Genomic DNA, 26,263 nt, shown 5'->3' with positions numbered 1-26,263 from the left:
CCACCCCACCCCAACCCCAACCCCAACCCCCCTTCCCAAAAAATTATTGATAATTGAATTAAGGGAAAATGGCGTCCACACCCTAGGTTTTAAAAAACAAAATATCTCACCCCAACAAAAAAAATCAAAAGCTTTTACCCCCTTGACTTAGTTCTCTTATTAATTCCTCCTTGTCCCCATCAAAAAAAATTGTATGCATACGATATTTTTATTAATCCTAAGATGACCCTTGTTTTTCATTAATACAATCATAGCTCAACTTGCAATCAAACCTAGCTCCTCCATATTGGGAAGGAGTTGGAATTATAGGGTATGAGCAGTGAGAACCTTGAAGGAGCTCATGCTAATTTTGATGGCAGGGCTTCGACATCACGCACTACGACTAAATTGCGTCAAAACAAAAGTCAAATTTGGTTAATAACTAATCAAGACTAAACTTGATCCATTTTTGAGTGGCTGCTAAACATAGTCCAACTCTGACTTTGGCTAGTAGCTTACCAAGTTCTACTAATTTTGTTAGGCTAATTTTTTACCTTGAAATTGGTTAAATCGCTCAAAAACTAAACAGGATCAAGACTAGGGTGCAGCAATCTTCAACCTGACCCATCAACCCGACCCAACCCGTTATTCATAGGCACGGGTCGAGATATATGGGTTCGGATAATATACATATCGACCCGAGCTACCCATTTATTAAAGGGGGTCAATCCAAATTGACCCGTCTAACCCATATATCTTTACCTATATAATCTTGTAAGGGTTATTTAGATATCAGTCCATCAAATCTTTAATAATTTCATATTAGTCCCTCAAATCTCAATAATTTCTCATACCTTAGGGGTCTTGAAATTTGGTCCCTTAGAGCATCTCCAACAGCTTCCCCAAAATTTTCTCCAAAATGGAGAAACAAAAGTCATATTCTCCAAATTATTTTTGCTCCAACTCCAACAGCTTCTCCATTTTGAAAAATCGCATTTATTACAATAATAAAGCTCTCCCCAAAAATTTGGAGAATGCTACAGATTTGGGGAAGACTCCCTATTTTTTCTCCTCCTTTTCTATTTTGGGGAATGAGATGGGGAATCTGTTGGACCAAAAAAAAGCTCTATATTCCCCAAAATTGAGTATTTCAAGAAGATGGGGAAGCTGTTGGAGCTGCTCTTAGTGATCAAAATATCCCTTAGTTTTGATTTCTATTTTAAAACTCATCTTCTTAAAAGTGTTTATTTTCACTTTGGTCTTCTAAAGTTTACTCCTTTTTAACTTTAATACCCAAAACTTTTTGACATTTTGATATCCTAAAGTTTATATTTTTAACTTTGATACCTTAAAGTTTTTTCTAACACTTTTGTTATGAGAAATTTTATACCTTTTGCACTTTGATATCCCAAGGTTTTGTTTTTAACACATTGATGCCCAAACTTTAGGATATGAAAGTTAAAAGGAACCCCAAAATCAAAAAGTAAGTTCACCTCACCCACAAGACTTAGTCAATAAGTCAAAATCCCTCAAAATCAACTCTTTTTTTGCTTCTAACCTCTAAATCTAGTGCCACCTAAGCAATACTTTTTATTTTCCACTAACCCCTAATTAAATACCGGCATGTCGGTCCCCCCCTTCCCTCTCAATCATCATCTCCTTCTCTCATCCCCCCCTGCGCCCCACCCCAGCCCCTGCATCAATCATCTCCCTGCCGCTCTGCTTTTATGCCACCCCCCCCACCCCACCACCCCAACCGATATCCATTGGCCAACAAAGCTCGCACCTCTCCTCTCTTTTTTCTCTCCCCCTCCTCTCCCCTATGACTTCATATCTCTGTATCCCCTCCCCTACGTCCTCTCTCGTCCACCCCATACTACCTTGTCACTTCCCTCCATCTAGGCCCATCACCTCCTCACCATCCTCAAACTCGTCCTCATAATTTCTTTTCTACTCCTCTTAATCTCCTTTGGGCCTAACATCATACGTCCACCCCCTATCTTCCTCCCTTCTGTACTGTGAATTTTTGATACTAGTTAAAATAATTTTTTAATATTTTAAAATATTCAATTATTATTTTTAAAAGAGTATTTGTATTTTTCTCGATTTTCTATAATTTTTTATGATTTAAAAATCTAAATTTTATATTTATATAAATGATTTTAATATCTATAAATTTATTTTGTGCGGTAAAAATTTCTAAAATTAATTTGTTGTGTTATCGGTACTATTACGTATTATTTTAAATAATATGTTGTATTATTAATATTTACTATTACGTATTATTTTAAATAATATGTTGTATTATTAATATTATTACGTATTATTTCATATAATACATGGTATTATAAATAATATGTTGTATTATTAATATTATTACGTATTATTTCATATAATACATGGTATTATTAATTACATATTTTTGGTATAATTTGTTGTATTATTTCTACTGTTACATATTATTTATCGTATTAGTATAACTAGTACGTTTTATTGTGTATATAATTATCTTATAATTATTTGATTTTAAATGTAAGTAAATATATTTTTATTATTAATTATTCTCGTTTAATTGTACAATATATGTATATTTCGACTATTTCGTATCAATTGTTATATTAGCACAACATGTACGTTTTTATTTGTAGATAATTACTCTGCAATTAGTTTAATTTTTAAGTACCCGAAATTATTATATATATATATATATATGAGAAAAATGGAGAAACTTGGTACCAAGTTTCTCCATTTAACTTGGTAGTGAGGTGGCACGATCTTGTCCCCACATCTAAATGGTTGATGTAATTTTTCATAAAACACCACACTTTTAAAGATATGTCATGTCTCTCTCTCGTATTCTCTCTCTCAAGACTCCCCTCTCAAATCTCCCCGTGATCTATCCTAATTGATTAGGCTAATTGGTGGGGTCCACAGAGATAGCTCTCTCACAAAATCTATCCTAATTGATTACGCTAATCATTCGTCCACAGTGATTACGCTAATTGGTGGGGTCCACAGTGATCAAATCTCCCCTTTCATCTTTTCGTAATAAATGGAAAAAATTACCATAGTACAATCAAGTTAACTCCATTTAACTTTCTCGTTCTTTTTTTAGTCAAACAAATTTGAAAGGAAAAAAGAACCACAAAGAAACAAAATAAAAGAGAAAAAAATATTGTGTGCTGAGGGGTTCCAATAAATTGAGATTGTCATAAGCGCTAAAAATTATTGTGAGCATATGAAACCACATACGTGCAGATAACTAAGATGAATATTGTAACGGTCTCCGAGAAGTGGCGCGACGGCAGGGTCTCTACGGGGTCACAGTCACCGAGGCGTGGTCTCTTCCTTAAACCTCTTTATATAAGCGCTAAAAAATATTGTGAGCACGTCAAACCACATACATGCAGATAACTAAGATGAATATTGTGACGGTCTCTTCCTTAAACCTCTTTATATTCTAATTAATTCGTAATTAGCTAATCATTCTTCCTGCCCTTTCATCTTTTCGTAATAAATGAAAAAATAAATACCATAGTACAATCAAGTTAACTCTATTTAACTTTCTCGTTATTTTTTTGGTCAAACAAATTTGAAAGAACATTTTCATGCAACGGAATATGAGAGCATGGAAGGACACTTTCATGCAACAATTTTATCAACACTTAAGTTCAGTAGCATTTATTTCATACTAAATCCAAAACAAAACCCGTAATGAACAAGAATTAGAGCAAAGATACGAAAGCTCGATAACTCCAATAATTAAAATAGTACATAATCCAACTAATTAGTCCATACAACCACAACATACAAATACTTTTATACAATCACAATTAGTCAATAAGTCCTTACAATAATAAGCTCATACAACCAAATTAGACAATAAACAACAAAATTGGTCAATAAACAACCACATCATTTACCACCACATTGTTCTTGAGCTCCAAAATACTTGCATTGATAAACCATCTCGCAACTATCTCTTTTGCTTTTTCTAAAAATGAAAGACAAAAAGAAATCAATTAGTGATATTTTAAGAATAGTAAAACAAAATATGAAAAATATATAAAACAAATGAACTAAATTGAACTTACCAACAATTGACAACCCGTCCTATAGTGGCCTAATTGTTGACAATGACCACATTTTCGTTGTCTCACCTCCTTTTGCCTTTCCGATTCTTCAAAGCCACTTTTAGTCCTAGTTGAATTTTTCGGACGTCCCTTTGGTTTCATAGGACCGAGGGGATCACGAACCATAATTTCCTCACCATCTTTCAATATAAGCACATGAGTATTTGAATTTACATGGCTCTCAACTTGAGAATCTAGAGTTTGTGTCATATTACACCTTGCTTCCTCCCTTGCTTCTTCAAGGAAGTTTGATATTTGCTGCTCCAACTTAGAGAGAAGATCCTTCGAGCCCGCTGCCATATCAAGTGCTTCATTAAAATTTCCTCTTAAAGCCCATAATCTGATAATACTTCCCCGCTCCATGCTATCATTATTTTGTTGCAACTTTATAGCATTAACAAAGCCAAAATATCTATACCTTGCATCAATTTTCCATCTAGGCAAGATATACCTTTCAGGAATAGAAGTCACTTGGTTTAGCCACAATATATTTAAAATATGCTTACAAAGCACCCCTTCGGTTTCCCAAAATGAACAAGTGCATGCAACGTTAAGCTCACTATTTATTTCATAAGTTACTTCTTCCCAATTCTCTTTGTTTTCAAAATATTTACCAACCAAGTATACAACTTTTAACTCATCCTTCGACACTTCTTCACGATGTAATGACATCACATCACCAAGCTCCCTTTGGAACATCTTCAAGATCGCCCTAGTGTATGTATTTCCAACTTGCTCTTCAATCGGATTCGAGAAGCTCATAGTAGGCACGGTGTTCAAAGTCATGAAGTCTTCATGAGATTCTGATGCACGACGAGATGTTACTGCCTTGTCATATTGAACCACGAACTCAACTAGTCTGGTATTTGCATTGACAAAGCCATCAAAAAAGGCATTGATGCTTTCACTCCTTTGGCTTGTTGTCATTCCCGCCCAAAAACAGTCCTTCAAGTACGCATCTACCCAATGTTCACGTAAGCTATACATTCTTGTCAGCCAACTATCTTCACCTTCATTTATGTTGAATTTAACCTTCATGACTTCCCAACGCTCTTCACATTTGCTTATACTTTTAGCAGAATACCAATTGTTGAAATATGTAGGCATCTCATCCCCGTATTGGCTCTTCAACTTTACTTTGCTCGGCAATATGCTTTCTAACATGCCAATAACAAAAGCGATGACGAGTATTTGGCAAAATGCTCTTAATAGCTTTTTTCATCTGTGCATCCTGATCAGTTATGATAGCTTTTGGTGCAATCCCATGCATACACTTGAGCCATTGCGAAAACAACCACTCGAAGGTTTCCTCTCGCTCGTCTGCAAGCAATGCACAACCGAAGAGGGTGGATTGGCGGTGGTGGTTTACTCCTGTAAATGGAGAAAAAGGCATACTCAACTGATTAGTCTTGTATGTGGTATCAAACACAACCACATCTCCAAGACTTAAATAAGAGGCTCTAGCTCTACCATCGGCCCAAAACACACTTCTCAGTGTGCCAAAGTGATCGACCTCCATAGCAAAATAGAAATCTGGATCTGATTCCTTTCTATCTTGGAAATGTCTAATGATGTTTAAACATTCACAGCCAATGTTACTTTGCCTTGTCTTTCTGATATGATCAATCATCTGTTGTGTTGTGACTTGTTCAGCATCTTGTCCTTGATATCCAACATTAAGCACCTTTTTAATAGTAGATGGTTTCATTCCCTCTTCATGCAACAACTCAATGAGGCTAATGCAATGCTTCGACCGATGTCGCTGCTTATGAGAATGATGATGCATTACTTTATCAGGGCTTGTTAAAGGATGAACATGCTCAGAAATGAACTTAGTAACCTTCCAAGCTTTTGAAGAAATAAGCCTAATCTTCATTTTTGCACCACAACCAACTTTAGTTTCTGGACGACGATTGATAGTCAATCCACTTGCATTTTCAGTCGATGCTCTCTTTCTGCCTGCTTTATCGCAAACAAAAGTCCTGGAAAGAATCTCTCTTGAAGCTTTCTTTGATTTTTCAAAAGTATCTTTGCGAATTCCAAACCCAATCTTCTTTGCATATGCATTGTAGTAGTTGTATGCATCATTGTCTGTCTGAAACCCCTTCCCTTCAAATGGAATACCATCATCACTAATTTGGCCATCCTCCATTCGACAATTCTATAGTATTAAAACATCATATGAATTTATTAGCCATAAATTTAAAAGTAAATGTAAATCTATTCTAAAAGTTTATTTACATACACGAAATATTCACAATTCTCTAATATTTGTCGGCATATATTATTCTAACATAAAATCTAACTAATATTTTATGTGTTTAGTAGTTAGATTTTATTGTGGAATTTCCCGTGCTTAATTTTATTGTGGAATTTATTAGACCTAAGGATACTTGGACGAACTCCCGCTATTGCGGAAATGCTTTGAAGATAAATTAAGTCTGTAAGGTAATAGATTGTGAACAGTTCTATTGTAGGTTTCTCGAGGATGTGAAAGCTGCACAAAAACGTTGCCTATGTGTGCACTTAAAGTTATTCCTTCCCATTGAGATTTTAGGTTATTATTAATTCAGAAACTCTACGAACTGGACCAAATCAAACACATATAAATTAAATTTTTGCGGCGTGCTTAATTATCTGCATGCTGCTTATGCTAGCTTCACAGCAAACCGTAGGAGGGAAGCTCTTGATGTCTAGTAGTTAAGCTGTTGAAATGCCAATGTGTCTACTGGAGCAAAGAGATATTCATCTTCCCTGGCTTTCGCTAATCTGGGACTTATCTTCCCTAGTGCATACAGTTACAATTAGTCACACGTGTAGAGAAGATCTTTATGTCAATGTCAACTCTAGGGCGAAATGTCAAGTTGCCTTTTAGTTGAATTTCAAATTGAGACCCACCATTTGATCAAAAAAAAAAATTTGAGACCCACCTTCGGAGTAATGTATTATATTGATGACTTGGAGCATGAAGCAGCATATGGACATTGCATTTGTGGACTTCGTAAGGTGGTTGAACGAAGGTGAAGCATTGGACAAGATGACTAATATTATTCTACATAAAACCTAACTAATATTTGCTAGCATATATTATTTAGATATAAATTCATTCAAAATCCAATATTTCCTCCAATTAAACATTAATCAAAAGTTCTATCCCAAAATAAAATTAAGCACATGTAACATTTATTACCTTTTCAACTAGAGGCACTGTTATCGACAATTATTGCTCGCTCGAGGAGGCGGCCTCCGACAAGATGACTTCTTGAGTAGAATAGGCTTCCATTGTTGCTCGTTCGAGGCGGTGTCAGAGGAAGGAGGTTGCGGCACTGTCGGAAGGCAAGGACGGCGGCGGTCACAGTCATAGCCAAGAAGCCAGAGTTTGAGAGAGCGTTCACGGGAGATCACGGCGGAGTTGTCGCGGTGGCGTCGAAGTGGTCACGGGGGAGAGGAGAAATCACGGGACAAAGTTGTCTACTGTGGTCATCATCCCCAATGAACAGTCTCTATTGTGATCGGTGGACAAAGTTTGAGAGAGAGAGAGAGAGGAGAGAGAGAGAGAGAGAGAGTTTGTGACAGAGAGGAGAGCACGGAGAGAGGGGAGAGAGAGAGAGAGTTTGTGACAGAGAGGAGAGCACGGAGAGAGGGGAGAGAGAGTTTGTGACAGAGAGAAGAGAGATAGAGGAGATCACGGGGAGATTTGAGAGAGAGGGGAGATTTGCGATCCTCGCAGACCCATGTGCAAGAGGAATCAACCATTCGTGTCGACGCAGACTACGCCTCCGCCGTCAACATGAACGTTCCTCGTTCAAAAAGATCCAAACAACGGCGACGAAAAGCTCTCGCTCGTCTCGAGGCACAATCCCTCATCAGGGTTTGCTAAAAATCCTAATTCAATCTCGCCGAGTTCGATTGGAAGGTGCCTCGCTCCATCTGAGCAATGATCACTTTACAGGTCTTCATATCCAAAGTGTTCCAGACCCCATGCGGCCTGATTCAGGCCTGAAAAACTTTGGAGGGGGTTCTGTAGACAATAAAAATTATCTTTATCCCTATCAGAGAAGTTCAAAATAAGATTGCTAAAACCTCATCCGAAAGAGCAAAAAGGGGAAAAACGCTGATATCTCTCAAACCATAAGAAATTTGAAAAAATGGAGGTGGCAAACCCCTTATGGGGGTTTGGTTGGCCTCGTCTCGTCGAGATAGTTGATTTTCATATATAATTCGTCAAATTCCGACTTACGGCTTAAAAGTTATGGCCTATTCTTCGAAGCATGTTCAGTAGCTCGCCTAAAGGCTAAAGCTCGCATGTAAAGGCTGAAGCTCGCCTGCAAGGAAGTCTGTCTGCAAGGATATAGCTCGCCTAACAACATTGAAGCTTGCCTGAATAAGATTCGCCTGCACAGCCTCGCCTGCACAGCTTCGCCTGCACATTGAACCAAGCTCGCCTATAAAGGCTGAAGCTCGCCTGCAAGGAAGTCCGTCTGTAAGGATAGAGCCAGCCTAACAGCATTGAAGCTCGCCTGAATGAGATTCGTCTGCACCTTGCCTGCGCGGACTAAGCTCGCCTAACAACTAGAAACCCGCCAGCATTGTCAGCTGCCCACTTGGAGTATGGTAACAGTCACGTCAGTGGTCAAATCCCACGAATCAAGGGAGAAAGCATGGCGATCCACACCTAGCAAGAATAGGACGGCTGACAGGACCTCCTAAGTGGTCACATCTCACAGCTATGGCGGCTGGCTCCCTCACCCCTACTAGTGGTCAAATCCCACAAATCAAGGGGTGACCCATGCCATCCCTTGCCTATTTAAAGTCACTTTCAGTCAACGTGAAAGAGGTTGATTGGCTGCTGCTTGCTTGGTTGGCTAATCTTCCAAAGGTTGAACCTTGGCTCATTTGCTAAAGGCTCCCTCATTTGAAGAGACTCGTCTGAACTCTCAGACTTGAGGCTCTTAGGCTCTTTGCAAGCTCTTGCATGATAGCTCTCTCCAAGCAGTCAGTCGACAAGCATAAACCCCCCGTTTGGCCTCGGGTATAGTCAAACTCGATCAGCACAAGCTTCTACTGCGTACTGAAGCTTGCCCGCAACTTCGATCGGATCGTCCAAGGGAAGCAAACTCGACGCGAGAACCGAGTGAGGCATCCTATAGCTACCAAAGACCCCATGTTAAACAAGGAGGGCATTCCCTCCGCTTCTGTTATAATTTCGATTCATTAGTTTGTAATAAGCTATTCTTATCAATACAAACGAAATCCCTGTTTCGGGAGATCAAAATTTACACCTACAACGCCAGAGCCAGGATATTCTCAGCAGGAGTGCCTTGCAGACGGAACAGAAGAAGAAGCCGAAGCTTAGTTATTGGTCCTCAGTTTTCTTTTGTACTACCTTCCATTTTCATTTGATCAGTGTATTATATATTCTTTAGTATTTTATTTGTTCAGTTTTGTATAAGGGCATGTTGACCCGAATATTATGTCTGGGATGATATTCATTATTATTTTATTTGTTCAGTTTTGTATAAGGGCATGTTGACCCGAATATTATGTCTGGGATGATATTCATTATGATATGTATTATTTATAAGGGCATGTTGACCCGAATATTATGTCTGGGATGATATTCATTATGATATGTATTATTTTCTTCTGGGTTGTTCATTATATTCTCGCTATTGTGATCGGGGACCTGTGACTTCGCTTTATATAGTGCTTGACGCTTAGCGTATTAGGTTGAGGAGAAATATTTATTTTTTTTTCTCCTTAATCTAATATGTCGCAGGCTTGTTCACGTTCCGATTCCCCGGTATTTTGGAAAGTGGGGGTGTGACACCTTCCCTCCTCCTTCTCTGGCAACATCATACATCCGCCCCTACCTCCCTTCACTTCCCTCCCCCTCCTTCTCTGGCAAATTGTACTTCTACTTTTTTTTGGGTCCACCATCATACAATCCACCCTAATCTCTTCTTTCTTCACTCCTCCTCCAACTTTAAATCTCTGAATCCCCTCCCATACAATCTTTCCCGTCCACCCTCTCTTACTTCATCACCTCCCTCATCTCCTTGGCTTGGTCCCATCAACTCTCACCGCCCTCAACCTTGTCTCCATAAATTTTTTGAATTTCTCTCTTAATCTCTCGAAACTAGGGTACAGGGATGGGTACGACACGATTTAATAACAATCATATAAACTTAATAACTAATGAGATAAGCTTAACAGCCAATAGTTATGATGAACAACTGATAAAAAAGCTCAACAATAAATGCTTAAGCTTAACAACTAACACATAAGCTTAACAACTGACAAAAAAGATTTACAAATGCATACACTTAACAACTGATAAAAAACCTTAACAACCAATACATAAGCTGAACAACTAATGCATAGGTTTAACAATGAATGCATAAGCTTAACAACTAATGAAAAACTTAACAACCAATGCATAAACATATCAACTAACGAAAAAGCTTAATAACAGACAAATAAGCTTAAACACATAAGCTTAACAATTAACAAATTAACAACCAATACATAAGATTAACAATTGACAAAAAAACTTAAATACCATGATTTGTTAAGCTTTTGCATTTGTTATTAAGCTTTTTCTTTAGTTGTTAAGCTTATTTGTTAGTTGTTAAGTTTATGCATTTGTTATTAAAATTTTCATTAGTTGTTAAGCTTATACATTGATTGTTATGTTTTTCATTAGTTGTTAAGCTTATGTGTTGGTTGTTAAGCTTTTATATTAGTTGCTAAGCTTATATTGGTTGTTGAACTTATGTGTTTGTTATTAAGCTTTTATGTATATTGTTAATTTTATGCATTTGTTGTTAAGTTAATGCATTAGTTATTAAGCTCATGCATTTGTTAAGATTTTATGTCTGTTATTAAACTTATATGTTGGTTGTTAAGCTTAAGCATTTATTGTTAAGCTTTTTCATATCGGTTGTTTAGCGTAACTATTTGTTGTTAAGCTTATCCCATTGCCTCGTAAGTTTATGCGTTTGTTGTTAGATCGTGCCCTAGCCGTTCCAATACCCTAGTTTTCAGAGATTAACAGAGAAATTAAGAAAATTATGAGGAAAAGTTTAAGGGCGGTGAGAGGTGATGGGCCTAGGCGGAGGAAACAAGGGAGGCAATTAGGTAGGAGAGAGTGGATGGCAGAGAGCGTAGCGGAGGGATGCTGAGATTTGAAGTCGGAGGAGGAGGGAGGGAAGAGGAGATATAAGATTGATGTATGACGGTGGATCTAAAGAAGCTGAGGTAGGGGTTGTTGCAGGAGGAGAAGGGAAGGGAGGGGAGCTAGAGAGTGGATTCATGATGTTGCCGGAGGAGGAGGAGGTAAAAGAAGGAAGATATGAGTGCATGCATGATGGTGGGCTCGAAGGAGATTAAGAGGGAGAAGAACATAAATTGTGGGGATGAGTTTGAGGGTGGTGAGGGGGTGGTGGGCCTAGACAAAGGAGATGACGAGGTAGGAGGGGTGGATGGTAGAGGGCGTAGGCAAGCGGATACAGAGATATGAAGTTGGATGGGAGGGAGGGGGATGAGAAAAAAGAGGAGAGGTGAGAGCTTATTGGTAACAGCCATGAAGTGAGAGAAAGAAAAGAGAATGTAGGATGAGAACTTATTGGTAATAGGTATGAAGTGGGGAGAGAGAAATGAGAAGTGTGGATGAAGATGATGAGAAGAGAAGAGAGAGAGAGAGAGACAACACGCGGTCCACATAGTCATTAACTAGGGGTATAGTGGGGAGTGAAAAAAATATTGTTTAAGTGGCACTAGGCTTGGGTATTAGAAGCAAAACAAAGTTAATTTCAGCGGACTTGGCTTGTTGACTAAGTCTTAGGGGCGGAGAATTTGCTTTTTAATTTTTGGGGGTAGAAACATTTTTCCCAAGCTAAAAGTGCGTAAATTTTGAGTAATCAAAGTTAAAATATTAGAATTTTTAGGGGATGATGAAAGTTAAAAGACGTTTGAACGTTGGGGTATCAAAGTGTGATAAAAGTTTGGGGTATCAAAATTAAAAAAAATATAAATTATGGGGACATCGAAATGTTAAAAACCTTTGGAGTATCAAAGTTAAAAAAGGTGTAAACTTTAGATTGCCAAATTACAAATAACCCTTTAAAAAAATTAGCTAAGGGTATTTTGGTCATTGAGGGACCAAATGGCAATAACACTAGGACTTGAGGAGCTAATGAGCAATTATTAAGATTTAATTTGATGGACTAATAGGGAATTATTGAAGATATAAGGGACTAAAATTTAAATAGCCCATCTTGTAAATGGATAGCAAGAAAATCCTAACCATTCTCTCATTTCCTGGAGAGCGGAGCGAAGATGATGACAACAGGAGTCTCTTAGTCTGATCTTGGTTTTCTTGGTCTCAATTTTTTTCCTCAGTATTTTTTCGTAAATATCATAAACTCACCCTCCACTCTCCTCCTCTCCCCCCCCCCCCCCCCCACACGCACACACACAAAACTTTGGATGATTAGCAAAAAAACCTTTAACTTTTAAATTTTATCAGAAAAACTCCTTTAACTTTGATATTTTATTAGAATCCCCCTGCTTATCAGAAAACCTACCTAAATTAGGGGTTTAGGGGGTTTTCTGATAAAATCTCAAAGTTAAATAAGGTTTTCAAATAACCCCTAAACTTAAGGTGATTTTCCTAATATTTTGAAAGTTAAGAGAGTTCTTTGGTAATCATCCAGAGTTGAGGGGGGTTTAATGATATCTAGCCTGTTTTACTTTTCTTCTTGAGAGGCTTGGGATTGAATCGTCATCTCAAATGAATTTGTGACTTATTTTCATTATTTTGGAATTTTGCTGCCGTTTTCCGAAAAAGACTCAATTTTTTTTCGGTGATGCAAAAACAAAAGCCAACTTTGGCTACACCTTAACCTTAGATTGCACCCGCGATGAATCTCACCACACCAGATCCAAACAAATCAGCCCCCAGAAAGTTTCGGAATAAATCCGACTCGACACACATTGGTCCAGATTTTATATAAAAAGCAACCACAAAATATTGGATCCCGTGTATAAAAGGAATCACACCCAATCAATCTCGTTTCCCCGTCCCCTCTCTTCTTCAATCCTCGCTCCAAATCTCTAGCCCTAATTTTGGTCCCGGTAAAGATCAAATCTCAGATCAATGCGCCAACCCTCTCTCAGATCTCCCCTCTTTTCTAAAGTTTCGATCTTGTGCTGAAATTCTCCCATTTTTGTTGTATTTTTCAGTAGAGGTATTTGATTTCGATGGATCGTGGAGAATTGACGACTGAGGAGGTTAGTTAGTGATCTACTTATTTCTCTTTTGAAGGCAAAGTTTGGGGCTGGATTTTGTTTGGTTCTGATGAGGATTTTTGATCTGAACTTTCTAGGTTTTGAAGAGGGATATACCATGGGAGGCTTACATGACGACCAAGCTCATCACTGGGACTTGCTTGCAGCTGTTGAGGCGATACGATCACAAATCTGAGAGCCAGCGAGCTGCGCTGCTCGAGGATGTGAGTATTATCCTTCGTCTTGCCGTAAAAATGTTTTTTTTTTACGAATTTTTGTATTAAGTACTTTGGAGTTTGATTGTTTTGATTTGTCGGCCGCACAATTATCATGGAATATTTAGAGTTGAGCTTTGCTACTATTATTGGTATCCACAATGTGGTCACTATTGATCGGAACTTACAACTTGGATTTGAGAACACCATCAACTGTCTAGAATTCTAATGCAGATCAACTATCTAGAAATAAAATTTGGAGGGATTGAATATGTTTTGGCTTTTTATTTCATGTTGTCAAAACGGGGTTTTAGAATTTTCATAAATTTTGCTAAACTTTTTGCCCCTCAGATACATGATTAAGATGCCATCAAAATCATTTTAAATTTTTAGTTCTAGGTAGTTCATGTATATTACATCACATGCAACCGTACATATTTTCAATTTGGGAATCCAAATTCTAGATTTGGATTGATAGTTTGATGTATTGAATAGTATCAATAGTAGTCTAGCTCAATGTGGAGTAGCTAACTCTTATCATCAAGTAATCTCTCTAATTGATTTCTAATCTTAATATGGTCTTTCAAACCATTATGAGTCGTGAGAATGGATCTTTATTTTGGTTGAAAAAACTGGCATATTTCCTATCTTATTGTTTCAGTCTCATGGTTTTTATATTTTTGCAGGAGGGGCCTGCATATGTTAGGGTTTTTGTGAACATTTTGCGCGACATTTCCAAGGAGGAAACATTAGAATATGTCCTTGCCCTTATTGATGAAATGCTCACAGGTAGAGTTCATTAGACAAAACTGATAGAAGTCTGTTCAAACACTAGTATCAACATGTTTGACACACTTCCTTTTTCCTTCGCAGCAAATCCCAAACGCGCTAGGCTGTTTCATGACAGTTCACTGTCAAGTACAGACACTTATGAACCTTTCTTGAAGTAAGTTCTTGATATAAACGCATTGTTTGTATTGTTTTCCATTTATTTTCTTTTAGATATAGTTCGTTAAAAATGCGTACTGCTACTCTATATAGAACCATATCATGGACATTTTTTACCATGAAATTGTGTCCATTTTGGAGAAACATACATAGTAAACTTGTTGGACACTCCTTAACAAATGGTGGATATTCTTATATACATCCTGAATTTGTAACTTTTCAAGTTTTAATTGAAATTGTACAGATAAAAAAACACTTCAAGCATATTTATATTCATGTAGTGCATTTGGATGCATATGATCATTCTTCTATTTTCATGTTAATGCTATAAAGTCTATGAAATTCAGCTTATTTTGGATCTATTTCTTTAAGAATGTAAATGTGCAGTTAAGAATATGCTGGATATATAGGGTGACATATAGTATGTTTTTCTTTGTGAAGATGGAGGGAAAAAAAACCAAGAGCTAAAAATGATAATTTTATTCAAATATTTGTAGATCGTGTTATTCTAACATTAGTTTTTGTGTTTAAGGCATCCTTTCAAAAATCAGTGGCTGATATTAGCATTAAAAAGTTTGTGGCTATTACACACAGAACGTCTTGTTTCTTGGTTCATGCCATCTATATCTACTGTGTTTTTATGATTGTTTTTATGATACCATATCTCCCTATTTATGTACTCATTGTTATATGTGCTCTCAGATCTGTGTTCATGCCACATGTTACTGGCATATAGCTTGCCTCAGGGTATTAGTATTTCTAAAATTTTGGAGTTCTGATGATTCTAATTCTACTTATAATTTGTCATTGGATTTTCCCTCTCCGCACTCTACTTTGATGTTGTTCATTTAATCACTCAAGTTCCTGGTCATATAAAACCTTACGTTTGTGTTGGTCTTTCTATAAGACAGATTGCCTCATTCATAACTTCAGGCGATTGATTTGTATTCTACTTTTGCAAGCTTCACATGATATGCCATCCTATTGGTGCTTGTTGGTTCTTTTAGTTTGGTATTTTCACATTTATCTGTAAGCTGATTTATGTTTACTCATCTTCTTCAGATTGCTTTGGAAGGGGAATTGGTTCATACAAGAAAAGAGTTGTAAAATATTGTCCCTCATAGTGAGGTAATTGAAACCATCAAATTTGATGTTCATTGAGCCAATACCCAGTTTAACTGAAGAATTTTATGCTTGCAGTGTTCGACCTAAACCACATGAGGGTATTGTTTCAAATGGAGAAGCTACAAATTCAAAGAGCACATTTACATCTACTAATGATGTGTTGAATAGCTTGGTTGAATGGTTATGTTCACAGGTTTGCATTTCTCCAAGAAGCAATATTAATATGCTTAACAGTATTTTTTTGTCATTTTAATCAAACATACATGGAGTGATGAATTAGCACTTACATCATTTCTGAAACGAGTTTAAAACTGATTATCATGTTCATGTGAGCTTATAGTGAAGACTAGCTGCCATTTGAATGTGCACGCAAATTATTTTCTCATATTATGAGAATGAAGGCTGCATTTATCCGTTTCATTTTTTTTCAAGCAATCCCTTGTCTATTCTTTTTCAAATGCTTTTTTGAGTGTTTGATCATTTTCAGTGTTCCCTTTCTTGATAATGGTGTTCATCATCATTAGCAAGGTTTACTGAGTTAATGTTGATAAATAACTAATGTGTGGTGAAACTCACTTGAAAATGTTTCCAATATTGACTTTGACCTAATGCTCAAGTTGGGTTCTGGGTACTCCTTGTTGTCGCAGAAGAGAACCCTTCTGCATTAATGATGCATGTGCACTAGAAATGTGCTTATGATGCCCCAAGTGTTTTCAGTTTTATTGTACTGATGGTATATCTCTAGGGGCTCGCTCTTTCATTTTGTTGGTAGATTTCATATTTTAACTACTCCAATTGCTTGGGGTTATCAAATTTGATTGATGTTGCATTGTATTGTTTATTTTTGTTGTGGTGAGACAACGCCACTTAAGAATCTTTTGGCGAACTACTGAGTCTTTTGCTTCTGAACGGCATGTTGTGAGTGAGACTTATCATTATTATATCTTGCTTAGTTATTTGCTCCATTTAGCCTGCACATCTTATGATTAAGCTATTTTCTCATTTTCTCATTGGTTGATTACTTTTTCTTTCTGATAAACATGCTGAATAAATGCAAGTTATATTGTGTGTAATATATTGATTGCTATAGGCAATTGATTGGCCTTGCTTCAACTTTCATGACACGGCTTTCTCCTGGGAACGCTTTGACCAACTTTATGGAATTTCATCTTCTAATTGATTGATAAAAATGACGGAAGAATAGGATTCTTATAGCCAGCCCGAAAATTTGGGTACAGGTTTTGTTGTTGTTTGTTGTTGTTTTTGTTGTATCTTCTAACTGATTGATATTTATACATTTTTAGTGTCAACTACTTGGAGGTGTTCATGCTGATTTAAAGTTGTTAATCCCGATTTTTTTATGTTATGAATTATGCATTAATTAGATTATTCACAACAGAAATAATTCACATAAATTTGAATTTTGTTCGCATCAAATTGGATTAAGAAGTACATCTAGAGTACAACATGCACTCACATGTCTAGACCATCCGGAATTTAGTCTACTGCTTGAGTACTCTTTTGGTAATTTTGCTTATACATTATATATGCAGTTGAGGAATCCATCTCATCCCAGTCGTTCTGTCCCAACGGCTATCACATGTCTATCTACTTTGCTGAGGGAATCTAGTGTTAGAGCTTCGTTTGTGCAAGCAGATGGTGTGAAATTGCTCATTCCTTTGATTTCTCCAGCATCCACTCAACAGTCTATCCAGGTGATGTAATTTTGATTCTTAGCACATTTCATATTGAATAATGCATCTTTGTAATGATGATCAAAGTTTATGGCGGACAGGCTTTTGGGATCAATACATGAACCTTAGTACTTAAGAAAGCACATGATAGAGCCCTAGAAACATGTCCAATGGCTTCCAATATTTCCATTGAGATATTGGCAACCATTCAAAATAGGTCAAAGTAGGTAGCTTCCTTTTCACATCTTCAAAGCCTGTGATAGGCTTTAGTTGATTTAGTGGGTTTCCTTCGCTGCTTTCTATTCATACATGATTATTTTTATTTTCATGTATTTTGCACAACTCAGGCATAATCATTGCTCTAGGTGAAACCATATTTTCAATAAATAATTTGTGTATCATTACCTGAAATTAACATTACCGTTGTCTTGCAGCTTCTTTATGAAACATGCCTCTGTGTTTGGCTCTTGTCCTATTATGAGGCAGCAGTAGACTATCTCTCCACTACTAGAGTCCTGCCGAGACTTGTGGATGTTGTCAAAGGTTCCACTAAAGAAAAGGTGGAGTTTGTGAAGTGTTTCTTTTTAAGCTATTTAGTTTCCCTACTTTCACTTATATTATTTTTTGGAGTGAAGATTTTAAACCTGTTGATTTGCTGTAGGTTGTGAGGGTGGTCATTTTGACCTTCAAAAATCTGCTTTCAAAAGGGGCCTTTGGGGCGCAAATGGTTGATCTTGGATTACCACAAATTGTCCAGAGTCTAAAAGCACAGGCCTGGAGTGATGAGGTTTGTCCTATCTAATGGAAATGCACAACTTTTAACGGGGAGGAACTTAGGATTGCTACTGTACTGGGGTCTTTATGGTCTATCCTCTACGTTTGTTGACATTGTACATGCAGAGTCAGCTTCTAGTGTGTTTTAGCTAGTGTCTTAAGGTTCATAGTTTGTAGTATATAGTTTTTGATGCAATAGGAGAAAATGTAGAACTCTATTAGACTACCAATTTTAGAGATAATCCACTTTATCATCATCTTCCTTCTATGCTGAGCTACAGTTTATAGTACTAAAATTACACTTAACTTTCTTAGAGCTAATTACCTATTTCTATCGGCAACTAGCTAGTTTATCTAGCTAGTTATTTAGCCACATGAATATTTAGCTCATTTACATAGAAAATTTTCTTCTCAACAACTTCAGATGATTTTCTGTGTATATTTTTTTTCCTGATTCTTCGTAGTTCTTTCTTCTTAAAGTTGGTTCACTTAAGAAGCATTTAACATTCTAGATTTCTCATTTGGTATGTAGGATTTGTTGGAAGCACTGAATCAACTCGAAGAGGGCCTCAAAGATAACATTAAAAGATTAAGCTCTTTTGATAAATATAAGCAAGAGGTCCTTTTGGGTCATCTAGACTGGTCTCCTATGCACAAGGATCCAGGATTCTGGCGTGAGAACATTACAAAGTTCGAAGAAAATGATTTCCAGGTATGGTTCTTAAATTCTCATTACAAAGTTCGAAGAAAATGATTTCCAGGTATGGTTCTTAAATTCTCATTACGAAGTTCGAAGAAAATGATTTCCAGATATGGTTCTTAAATTCTATTTTGTTTTCTGTCTTCTCAGGAAGGTTAGTATTTTGTCAGAGAAGTATGCTTTATTTTATCTGTGTAGTTCATGTTCTCTCTCTTTGTCTTGTATGTTGCCTAGTATAGGAAAATGTGGTGGCTCCTACTCGGTTAGATGATTCTTAACTGAATAACTATAACAAATTTGGTCCAGGGCATTTACCTGCCAACTGAGCTTGAATATTTATAGCGAGCCTCTTTTGCTTTTTTGTTTCCTAGCTGAAAAATTGGCTCCACTAAGAGGGTCCATCAGTTGGCAGGCATATAGCACCTTGATCAATTACTCGCCTGGGTTTTTCGACTTTGTTCTGTCATGTTCCATGGGTGACACCATTGTGATGTGTAAAACTATGGTGTTTATCTTGAATTTCTGATAATGGTTCTATCGGACCTGCTCCGCATCTCTAAATTTTCATGGGTGGTATGGAAATTTCAAGACACGTCATTCAGCTTTGGGGGAGTTTTGAAGTTTTCTTTTGCTTGTAATAGCTTTTACTTATGGTTGGTTGATAAAACGAAGTGCATAGCCTATTAGCATTTTACCTGTATTTCAGCGTATTTACTGTTACCTGGTAGTCAAGGAATTGCCATTAATCAAGACAAATGTTTTCTTCTGAAATTCTACTGCTTGGCAACAGCTGTTCTTTCTGGGGCTATCAGTGTCTGGCTTTTGATCTTCCTTTTATCTTTTCATTTCAACTAAGCTTCTATTTAATCCCTTGTATGGGCTCTCATAGCTTTTGAACTATAAATTTTCCCTATTAGTTCTCATATTTAATCGAGAAAACTTCTGAGTTTATGGTGACCAAGGATGGTTGGGATAGAGGCTTTATTATCCTTGTAATAGTTTTGGATAGAAATATTGATAAACAAAAAACTATAATTACTAGTCTTCTTAGGATGTGAATTAGGATTCTTGACGACGATGGAGTAGGAGTCTAGGAAAGAAGCTCGCTGTGCCCTGAGCTAGTAAGCTTTTGCATTCCTTTTCTGTTTCTCCCTTGTGCTTTGCTTCCTCAAGCCCCCTTTTCAAATACCAGTTTCATTTTAATACCTTACTGGCTTCAAAACACAATGCTTTTCTTCTACCCATAAGGTACCTGACTAGCAAATATATATTTTGTTACCTGAGAAACTTCATTAAATAACTATCTGCTACATTCTGTTGCAGATTTTGCGCGTTCTTGTCACAATCATGGACACATCAAATGATCCAACAGCCCTCGCTGTCGCTTGCTACGATCTCTCTCAGTTCATGCAGTATCATCCTGGTGGTCGTATTGTCGTCAGAGATCTCAAGGCAAAGGAGCGGGTGATGAAGCTCATGAACCATGAGAACTCCGAGGTAACTAAGAACGCTCTGCTTTGCGTCCAGAGGCTGTTCCTTGGATCCAAATACTCTAGCATCTTGCAGGCGTAGATTTGTACTATAATTATATTTCTTTGGGAGGGAAGAGGCTCTGTGTTTGTAGCCTGAACTGATGAATGCTACCCTCAAATCATCTTTGTCCAAAGTAGTACCTTTTAAGGGAAAGACGTGGAGTGTTGTCCCGTGAGGTGTGTTATATTTTTGATAAAGTTCAATTTGCTGGAGAATGAAGTCATTAATTCATTGTGCTTGTAATAAATGATATTGCTTATACCATTGTACTCCAATTTTCAATCGGTAATAATGTATTCAATTTGTCCTTGGGGGAGTTAGGGGCATTGCCGTTTGTAGCAGCTTATGCCATTTGGACCTGAAGAAACTTCTGGTGAAATATATGAATGTTTTGTATTGAATCAATTGCTTAAGAAAATACTCTTTTGATTCTGTTATGGGAGATGTTTATATTCGGAGTGGTTGGGGTGGAGATTTATGCAATGATGTGAGGGTAGAAATTTATTTAATGAATTATTATTAAGGCAATGGATTAGAATGACCGGATGTTTTCATTAATGCCAAAATCTCCATTAAATTGATAGAAAATCACCCAGGGCTATGCTGGTGGGAGGGAGGGTTTCACAAGAAATGACATTTCGAAGGACTCGATATTTGAGAACTGCTCAATTCTAGGGTGGATTTTTGAAATTCACCCTATGTATTCATATGATTCTCAACTTCCATAGACAGCTACAATCAAAACCTGAGTTGATCTAGCTCAGAAAATAAGAAAAGATTACTCACGGATAGGGTCGCAAATGGATTCAGAAATGCTTTAGTTATGATATTTATCACATTTGTATTCGGTTTCTAAAAGTGGATACAAATATGTGTACAATTTTTCATTAGTAAGACTAATCATATTCACAAAAAAAAGGGTATAGTTTGTATATTAGAGGCATGGACATAGTAAGATTTTGAATATTAATCACATAGTTGGAAAATAAATGTGCATCGGATATAAGAAAAGATTTGTATATTAATTGTTATTTTTTATACCAAAGAATTAGAACATGACCCAAATTGCGATGTATCCACATGACTTAAAAATAAATAATCACATGAAATAACAAATATAGCAATATTCCAAATCTTTCCAACTTTTCCCATATCCTAATGAATTTAAAATGAAAAAAAATAATACCATACATTTAACTATAATTATAATATAATATAAAATTGATCATGAATAAATAAATAATACACAATTATCACAATCCACACGATGAGGTTCTAATAAAAACCTTCTTAGCCTAAAAACTAAAAACCTATTTATTACACTAAATGCCATTAAAGAGTGCAATAAATGTCATTATTATACTGAGTGCAATAAATAGGGGCAACAAACAACCAATGAATCCAGATTCACTGGATTGAATCCAGATTCACTCCAGCGAATCTAGTTGCACCTCACATAACTGAATCTGGATTCACTGTAGTGAATCGAGATTCACTACAGTGAATCTCGGTTAACTCCAGTGAATCTGGATTCATTGGTTGTTTGTTGCCCCTATTTATTGCACTCAGTATAATAATGATATTTATTGCACTCTTTAATGGCAGTAAAATTTATTGCACTCTTCACTCCAGTGAATCTGGATTCACTCCAGTGAATCTGGATTCATTGGTTGTTTGTTGCCCCTATTTATTGCACTCAGTATAATAATGACATTTAAAGAGTGCAATAAATGTCATTATTATACTGAGTGCAATAAATAGGGGCAACAAACAACCAATGAATCCATATTCACTGGATTGAATCCAGATTCACTCCAGCGAATCTAGTTTCACCTCACATAACTGAATCTGAATTCACTGCAGTGAATCTGGATTCACTATAGTGAATCTAGATTCGCTCATATATAGGGTGAGGATTTCCAGTTGAAAAAACGAAGACATGTATGAGTGAATCTCGATTCATTGCAGTGAATTCAGATTCAGTTATGTGAGGTGTTTATTTTTTGAAGAATAATGACATTTATTGCAGTGAATCCAGATTCAGTTATGTGAGGTGTTTATTTTTTGAAGAATAATGGTATTTATTGCACTCTTTAATGGCAGACAAATTTATTGCACTCTTTAATAATGGTATTTATTGCCATAACTGAATCTGGATTCACTGCAGTATAAGCTCTAATCTAAACCATTGGATGAGATAGATCCAATGACCCACAATGGTTTTTAGTTTTTAGGCTAAGGATGTTTTTATTAGAGTGAATCTGGATTCATTGGTTGTTTGTTGCCCCTATTTATTGCACTCAGTATAATAATGACATTTATTGTACTCTTTAATGGCAGTAAAATTTATTGCACTCAGTATAATAATGACATTTATTCCAACAATTCACTAGCTCTCTCTCTCTTCATCTTCTCACTCAAAATGTAGGCCATTGGATTAGATAGATTGGATGGTTAGGATAGGTTTTTAATTTTTAGGCTAATGAGGTTTTTATTAGAACCTCACCATATATATATATATATATATATATACACACACACGCACGCGAATCTTCTCCTCAAATTTCACAAAGGAGAGTAATAGACTTCTCTCCCCGCCTAAAGTCCCGTCTCATCCTTTATTTAAAGGGATTGTAACAATCTTATCATCACCTCAAACAAATTCCAAAAAATGTAGCTCTTGTCCTTCTTCCTTCTCTTCCTCTCTCCTCCCTCTATCCTTCCCAAATCTCGTGAGGTGTGTTATATTTTGATAGAGTTCAATTTGCTGGAGAATAAAGTCATTATTTCATTGTGCTTGTAGTAAATGATATTTGTTTTACGATTGTACTCTAATATTTGATTGGTATAATTTATTTAGTTTGCCCGTGGGCCAGATAGGGGTATCACTGTTTGTAGCAGCTTATGCTATTTGTACCTAAAGAAGCTTGGATGAAATATTTGAATGTATACTGAATCAATTGGTTAAGGAATCAAGCACTCTTTTGATTCTGTCCTTAGGATTGCCCTCTTTCCTGAGTATCTGTTAGAAAAGCATCTAAAGTGATGAGACATTTATCTTAGGATTACTAGACGTGGAGATTTATGCAATGATGTGAGAGTAGATATTTCTTTGATGAATTATCAATCAATGGACTAGAATGACCGGATGTTTTCTTTAATATCAAAATCTCCTTTAAATTATTAGAAAATCACCCAAACCAATGCCATTAGGAGGGAGGGTTTCACAAAAAAATGTTTAAACTTTAAGGGGTATTTTTGAGAATCCCAATAGTTAAAGGGAAGTTTCATGCCATTTTAAAAGTTAAAGAGCTCATTTTAGATACTCAAATCTAGGGTCGGTTTTGTGAAATTCACCCGTATTTATTCTCAGGATTCTCAACTTCCTTAGGCACAGATCTACAATCAAGTGCTAACTTGATCTAGCTCAGAAAATAAGAAAAGACTGCTCATCTTTAGAGTTGCAAATGAATTCGGGTACACTTCATATATGATATTTATATTCACTTTCTAAAAGCGGGATACATATATATGCACAAATTTTCTTTAGTAAGAAAAAAATCATAATCATATCCGCAAAAAAATTAAATATTCATCGGGTATAAGAGAAGATCCGTATACTAATTGTTATATTTTACACCAAAGAGAGAGAACATGACCTAAACTAGTAACGTATTCCCTACTATAAATTTTTAAAAGAATATACAATATCCAAGACAAGCAAAGTAATTCAATTCTCAAAGAATGAAAATTTTATTTAATTGCTATTAATAAAAATAATTAATTATAATATAACATAAATTTAACCACGAATAAGTCAATAATACACAATTATCACAATCCACATAACCTAAAAACAAATAATCACATAAATCATAAAAATTATAAATAATGACATGGAATAAAAATTATACCAATACTCCAAATCCCTATTTTCGTTGCCACATCCCAGATCAAAATTTAGAAGAACTTAGAACGCAAATGAAGAATATAACAGCAAACACTTAGTTTTAGATTTGGCAGGGGCCGCGCGTGCGCGTACCCCCTCAGCAACAAATAATGACGTCCACTCTCCCACTTGGGGAGATGGTAGCTCAGCGCACCCACAACGTGCAATGTGGGCCACTGAACTAGGCCTGGGCCTCCTTGATCACCCAAAGACCCCGTCCCACCCACAACGTGCAATGTGGGCCACTGAACTAGGCCTGGGCCTCCTTGATCACCCAAAGACCCCGTCCAGGTAAGTATGGATCTCAGCCAGCCCACTGCCTCTATTTATTTGCATCTCAAGCTCGTAAACTCTTCAACTTGGGCGATGTGGGACTAACCAGCCAGTTCCTATTCAATTTTTGCATCTCAAGCTCGTAAACTCTTCAACTTGGGCGATGTGGGACTAACCAGCCAGTTCCTATTCAATTCGGCTATTCTATTCCTTCCTTGATCTGAGCGTCCCTCAAATCTATTCCATTTACAAATGTGCTCTCCAAGTCTACATATGTTTCTTAATTTACGAATATAGTTTTTTTTCCTTAAATTTTGTTTTGGGGATTGTTAGGAGCGATCGAGTCTTTTCTGTTTTATTTTTGTCCTGCTCTCAAAGGTGTATAGACCCCTCTTTTAATTAGCAGTGGTTTTTTAAGCTTTCAAGAACCCATCAATTTAGAATTTCTCCCTTCTTTTTTGTTTTTTTTCCCCTACTACAACCAAAGATCGTATGCGTTGACTTAAAACTCTTGAACAAACTCAGATTACTCAATTAAAAATTGTTGCAACTCTTAGTACTGATGAAGAAAAGCTCGTACTCATGATCTTAGCTACAAACAATCAAATTCAACATGTTTTTTTTAAATATCAACCCACACTGATCAATTTAAAACGGGCAAACAAAGTAAGTTTTCACAATAAAACAGAAGGATACAAGGCGCAGACAGTAATGCAGTGAGGAGCTAAACATAAAAGAAAATAAAAAGAGCGGTAAAAAGATTGATTTCACAAAGAGGATGCTAGAGCATAATCTTCGCCGTTAACAATTTAGGATCAACATGTTTTTATACCTGGCTGCAAAAAACAAATTGTTTTTACAAAAGCACTCCTCTTGAGAAGAATCACGCTTCTAACAACATTTTACATGCTGACATTAAAGAGGATTACCAGGCTTACCAACACATCACAAAACATTTCTGAAAAAAGCTCTCTACTCTAAAAGGGAATATTCCATGTCCACCTGCAACTTCTTGATCAAGAATTACACTACATATACTCCAAACCTCGGTATCTTGGTCAGCGAACCTTGCTGATGAATTCGTTGCCTGTGTCAGGCCTCTGAAAAGGAACTATACATTCCAGAAGGTCAAAAGCTGGAAAATTACTTCTCCTACTCTTGAATGCGTCTTTGTTCCTTCTCAGTATTTCTCTATGGACATCTTGCTTAACTCAATAGGTTACTAATTATGCTCAAGGACATAACAGTTAGTTATGTCCTAACATATTGAGATAAATGTTTTATCTTTCAGCAAGAAATCATATGTTACCATATAGAACAGGACCCGCAAATGTAACCGATTAGTGTAGGAAATATTATGAAAATGAATCTAGATTCAAGCCAATCAAACATATAATACACATGAAAATGTTAGACGCTATCTATTTCCTGTTATTTAGGGCCTGTTTGGTTCGTTTCCTTCACTTTCCATGAATGACTTTCCTTCACTTTCTAGTGTTTCCTTCACTTTCCTGAAAAATGTTTCTTGTGTTTGTTTCGCCAAAAAATATGGAGTGAAAGTACTTTCCACCATTTTTCTTAGTTTGGTTCAACTTGAAAAATGAAGAAAATAATTGAATTGTGAATAGATTCCCTCATCTTCTAGTGTT

General features: G+C 36.5%; 3 protein-coding genes across 3 annotated transcripts; 1 reads left to right on the top strand and 2 right to left on the bottom strand.

Moving 5' to 3' along the window:
* On the bottom strand, positions 3,730-7,656 carry LOC109824783 (protein FAR1-RELATED SEQUENCE 5-like). Its single transcript, XM_020391425.1, has 3 exons — positions 7,303-7,656; positions 4,074-6,273; positions 3,730-3,973 (listed from the first exon to the last, which is right to left on the bottom strand). The coding sequence occupies exons 2-3, from the start codon at positions 5,274-5,276 to the stop codon at positions 3,956-3,958; spliced, it is 1,221 nt and encodes a 406-aa protein (XP_020247014.1). The 5' UTR covers positions 5,277-6,273; positions 7,303-7,656; the 3' UTR covers positions 3,730-3,955.
* Positions 5,348-6,264, bottom strand: LOC109823187 (protein FAR1-RELATED SEQUENCE 5-like). The gene is made up of 2 exons (XM_020389474.1): positions 5,540-6,264; positions 5,348-5,483 (listed from the first exon to the last, which is right to left on the bottom strand). The coding sequence occupies exons 1-2, from the start codon at positions 6,262-6,264 to the stop codon at positions 5,348-5,350; spliced, it is 861 nt and encodes a 286-aa protein (XP_020245063.1).
* On the top strand, positions 13,117-20,726 carry LOC109823723 (probable V-type proton ATPase subunit H). Its single transcript, XM_020390078.1, has 12 exons — positions 13,117-13,250; positions 13,359-13,406; positions 13,502-13,627; positions 14,305-14,407; positions 14,492-14,564; positions 15,629-15,694; positions 15,767-15,884; positions 17,245-17,406; positions 17,820-17,945; positions 18,047-18,172; positions 18,692-18,871; positions 20,183-20,726. Exons 2-12 carry the CDS (start codon positions 13,377-13,379, stop codon positions 20,429-20,431), a joined length of 1,359 nt encoding a protein of 452 aa, XP_020245667.1. The 5' UTR covers positions 13,117-13,250; positions 13,359-13,376; the 3' UTR covers positions 20,432-20,726.

This window comes from Asparagus officinalis, chromosome 9 (genome assembly GCF_001876935.1).
Source record: "Asparagus officinalis chromosome 9, Aspof.V1, whole genome shotgun sequence".
Taxonomy (NCBI): Eukaryota; Viridiplantae; Streptophyta; class Magnoliopsida; order Asparagales; family Asparagaceae; genus Asparagus; species Asparagus officinalis.
This window is presented reverse-complemented; position numbering and strand designations above follow the sequence as displayed.

Bases quoted from the DNA above. Each gene is read 5' to 3' on its own strand.
- LOC109824783 (XM_020391425.1), bottom strand. From the start codon at position 5,276: ATGTTAGAAAGCATATTGCCGAGCAAAGTAAAGTTGAAGAGCCAATAC.
- LOC109823187 (XM_020389474.1), bottom strand. From the start codon at position 6,264: ATGGAGGATGGCCAAATTAGTGATGATGGTATTCCATTTGAAGGGAAG. The intron at 5,484-5,539 runs GTTTGATACCAC...CTCCATTTACAG, and splicing joins AGTCTTGGAGATGTGGTTGT to GAGTAAACCACCACCGCCAA.
- LOC109823723 (XM_020390078.1), top strand. From the start codon at position 13,377: ATGGATCGTGGAGAATTGACGACTGAGGAG. The intron at 15,695-15,766 runs GTAATTGAAACC...TTATGCTTGCAG, and splicing joins ATATTGTCCCTCATAGTGAG to TGTTCGACCTAAACCACATG. The intron at 18,872-20,182 runs GTATGGTTCTTA...ATTCTGTTGCAG, and splicing joins TCGAAGAAAATGATTTCCAG to ATTTTGCGCGTTCTTGTCAC.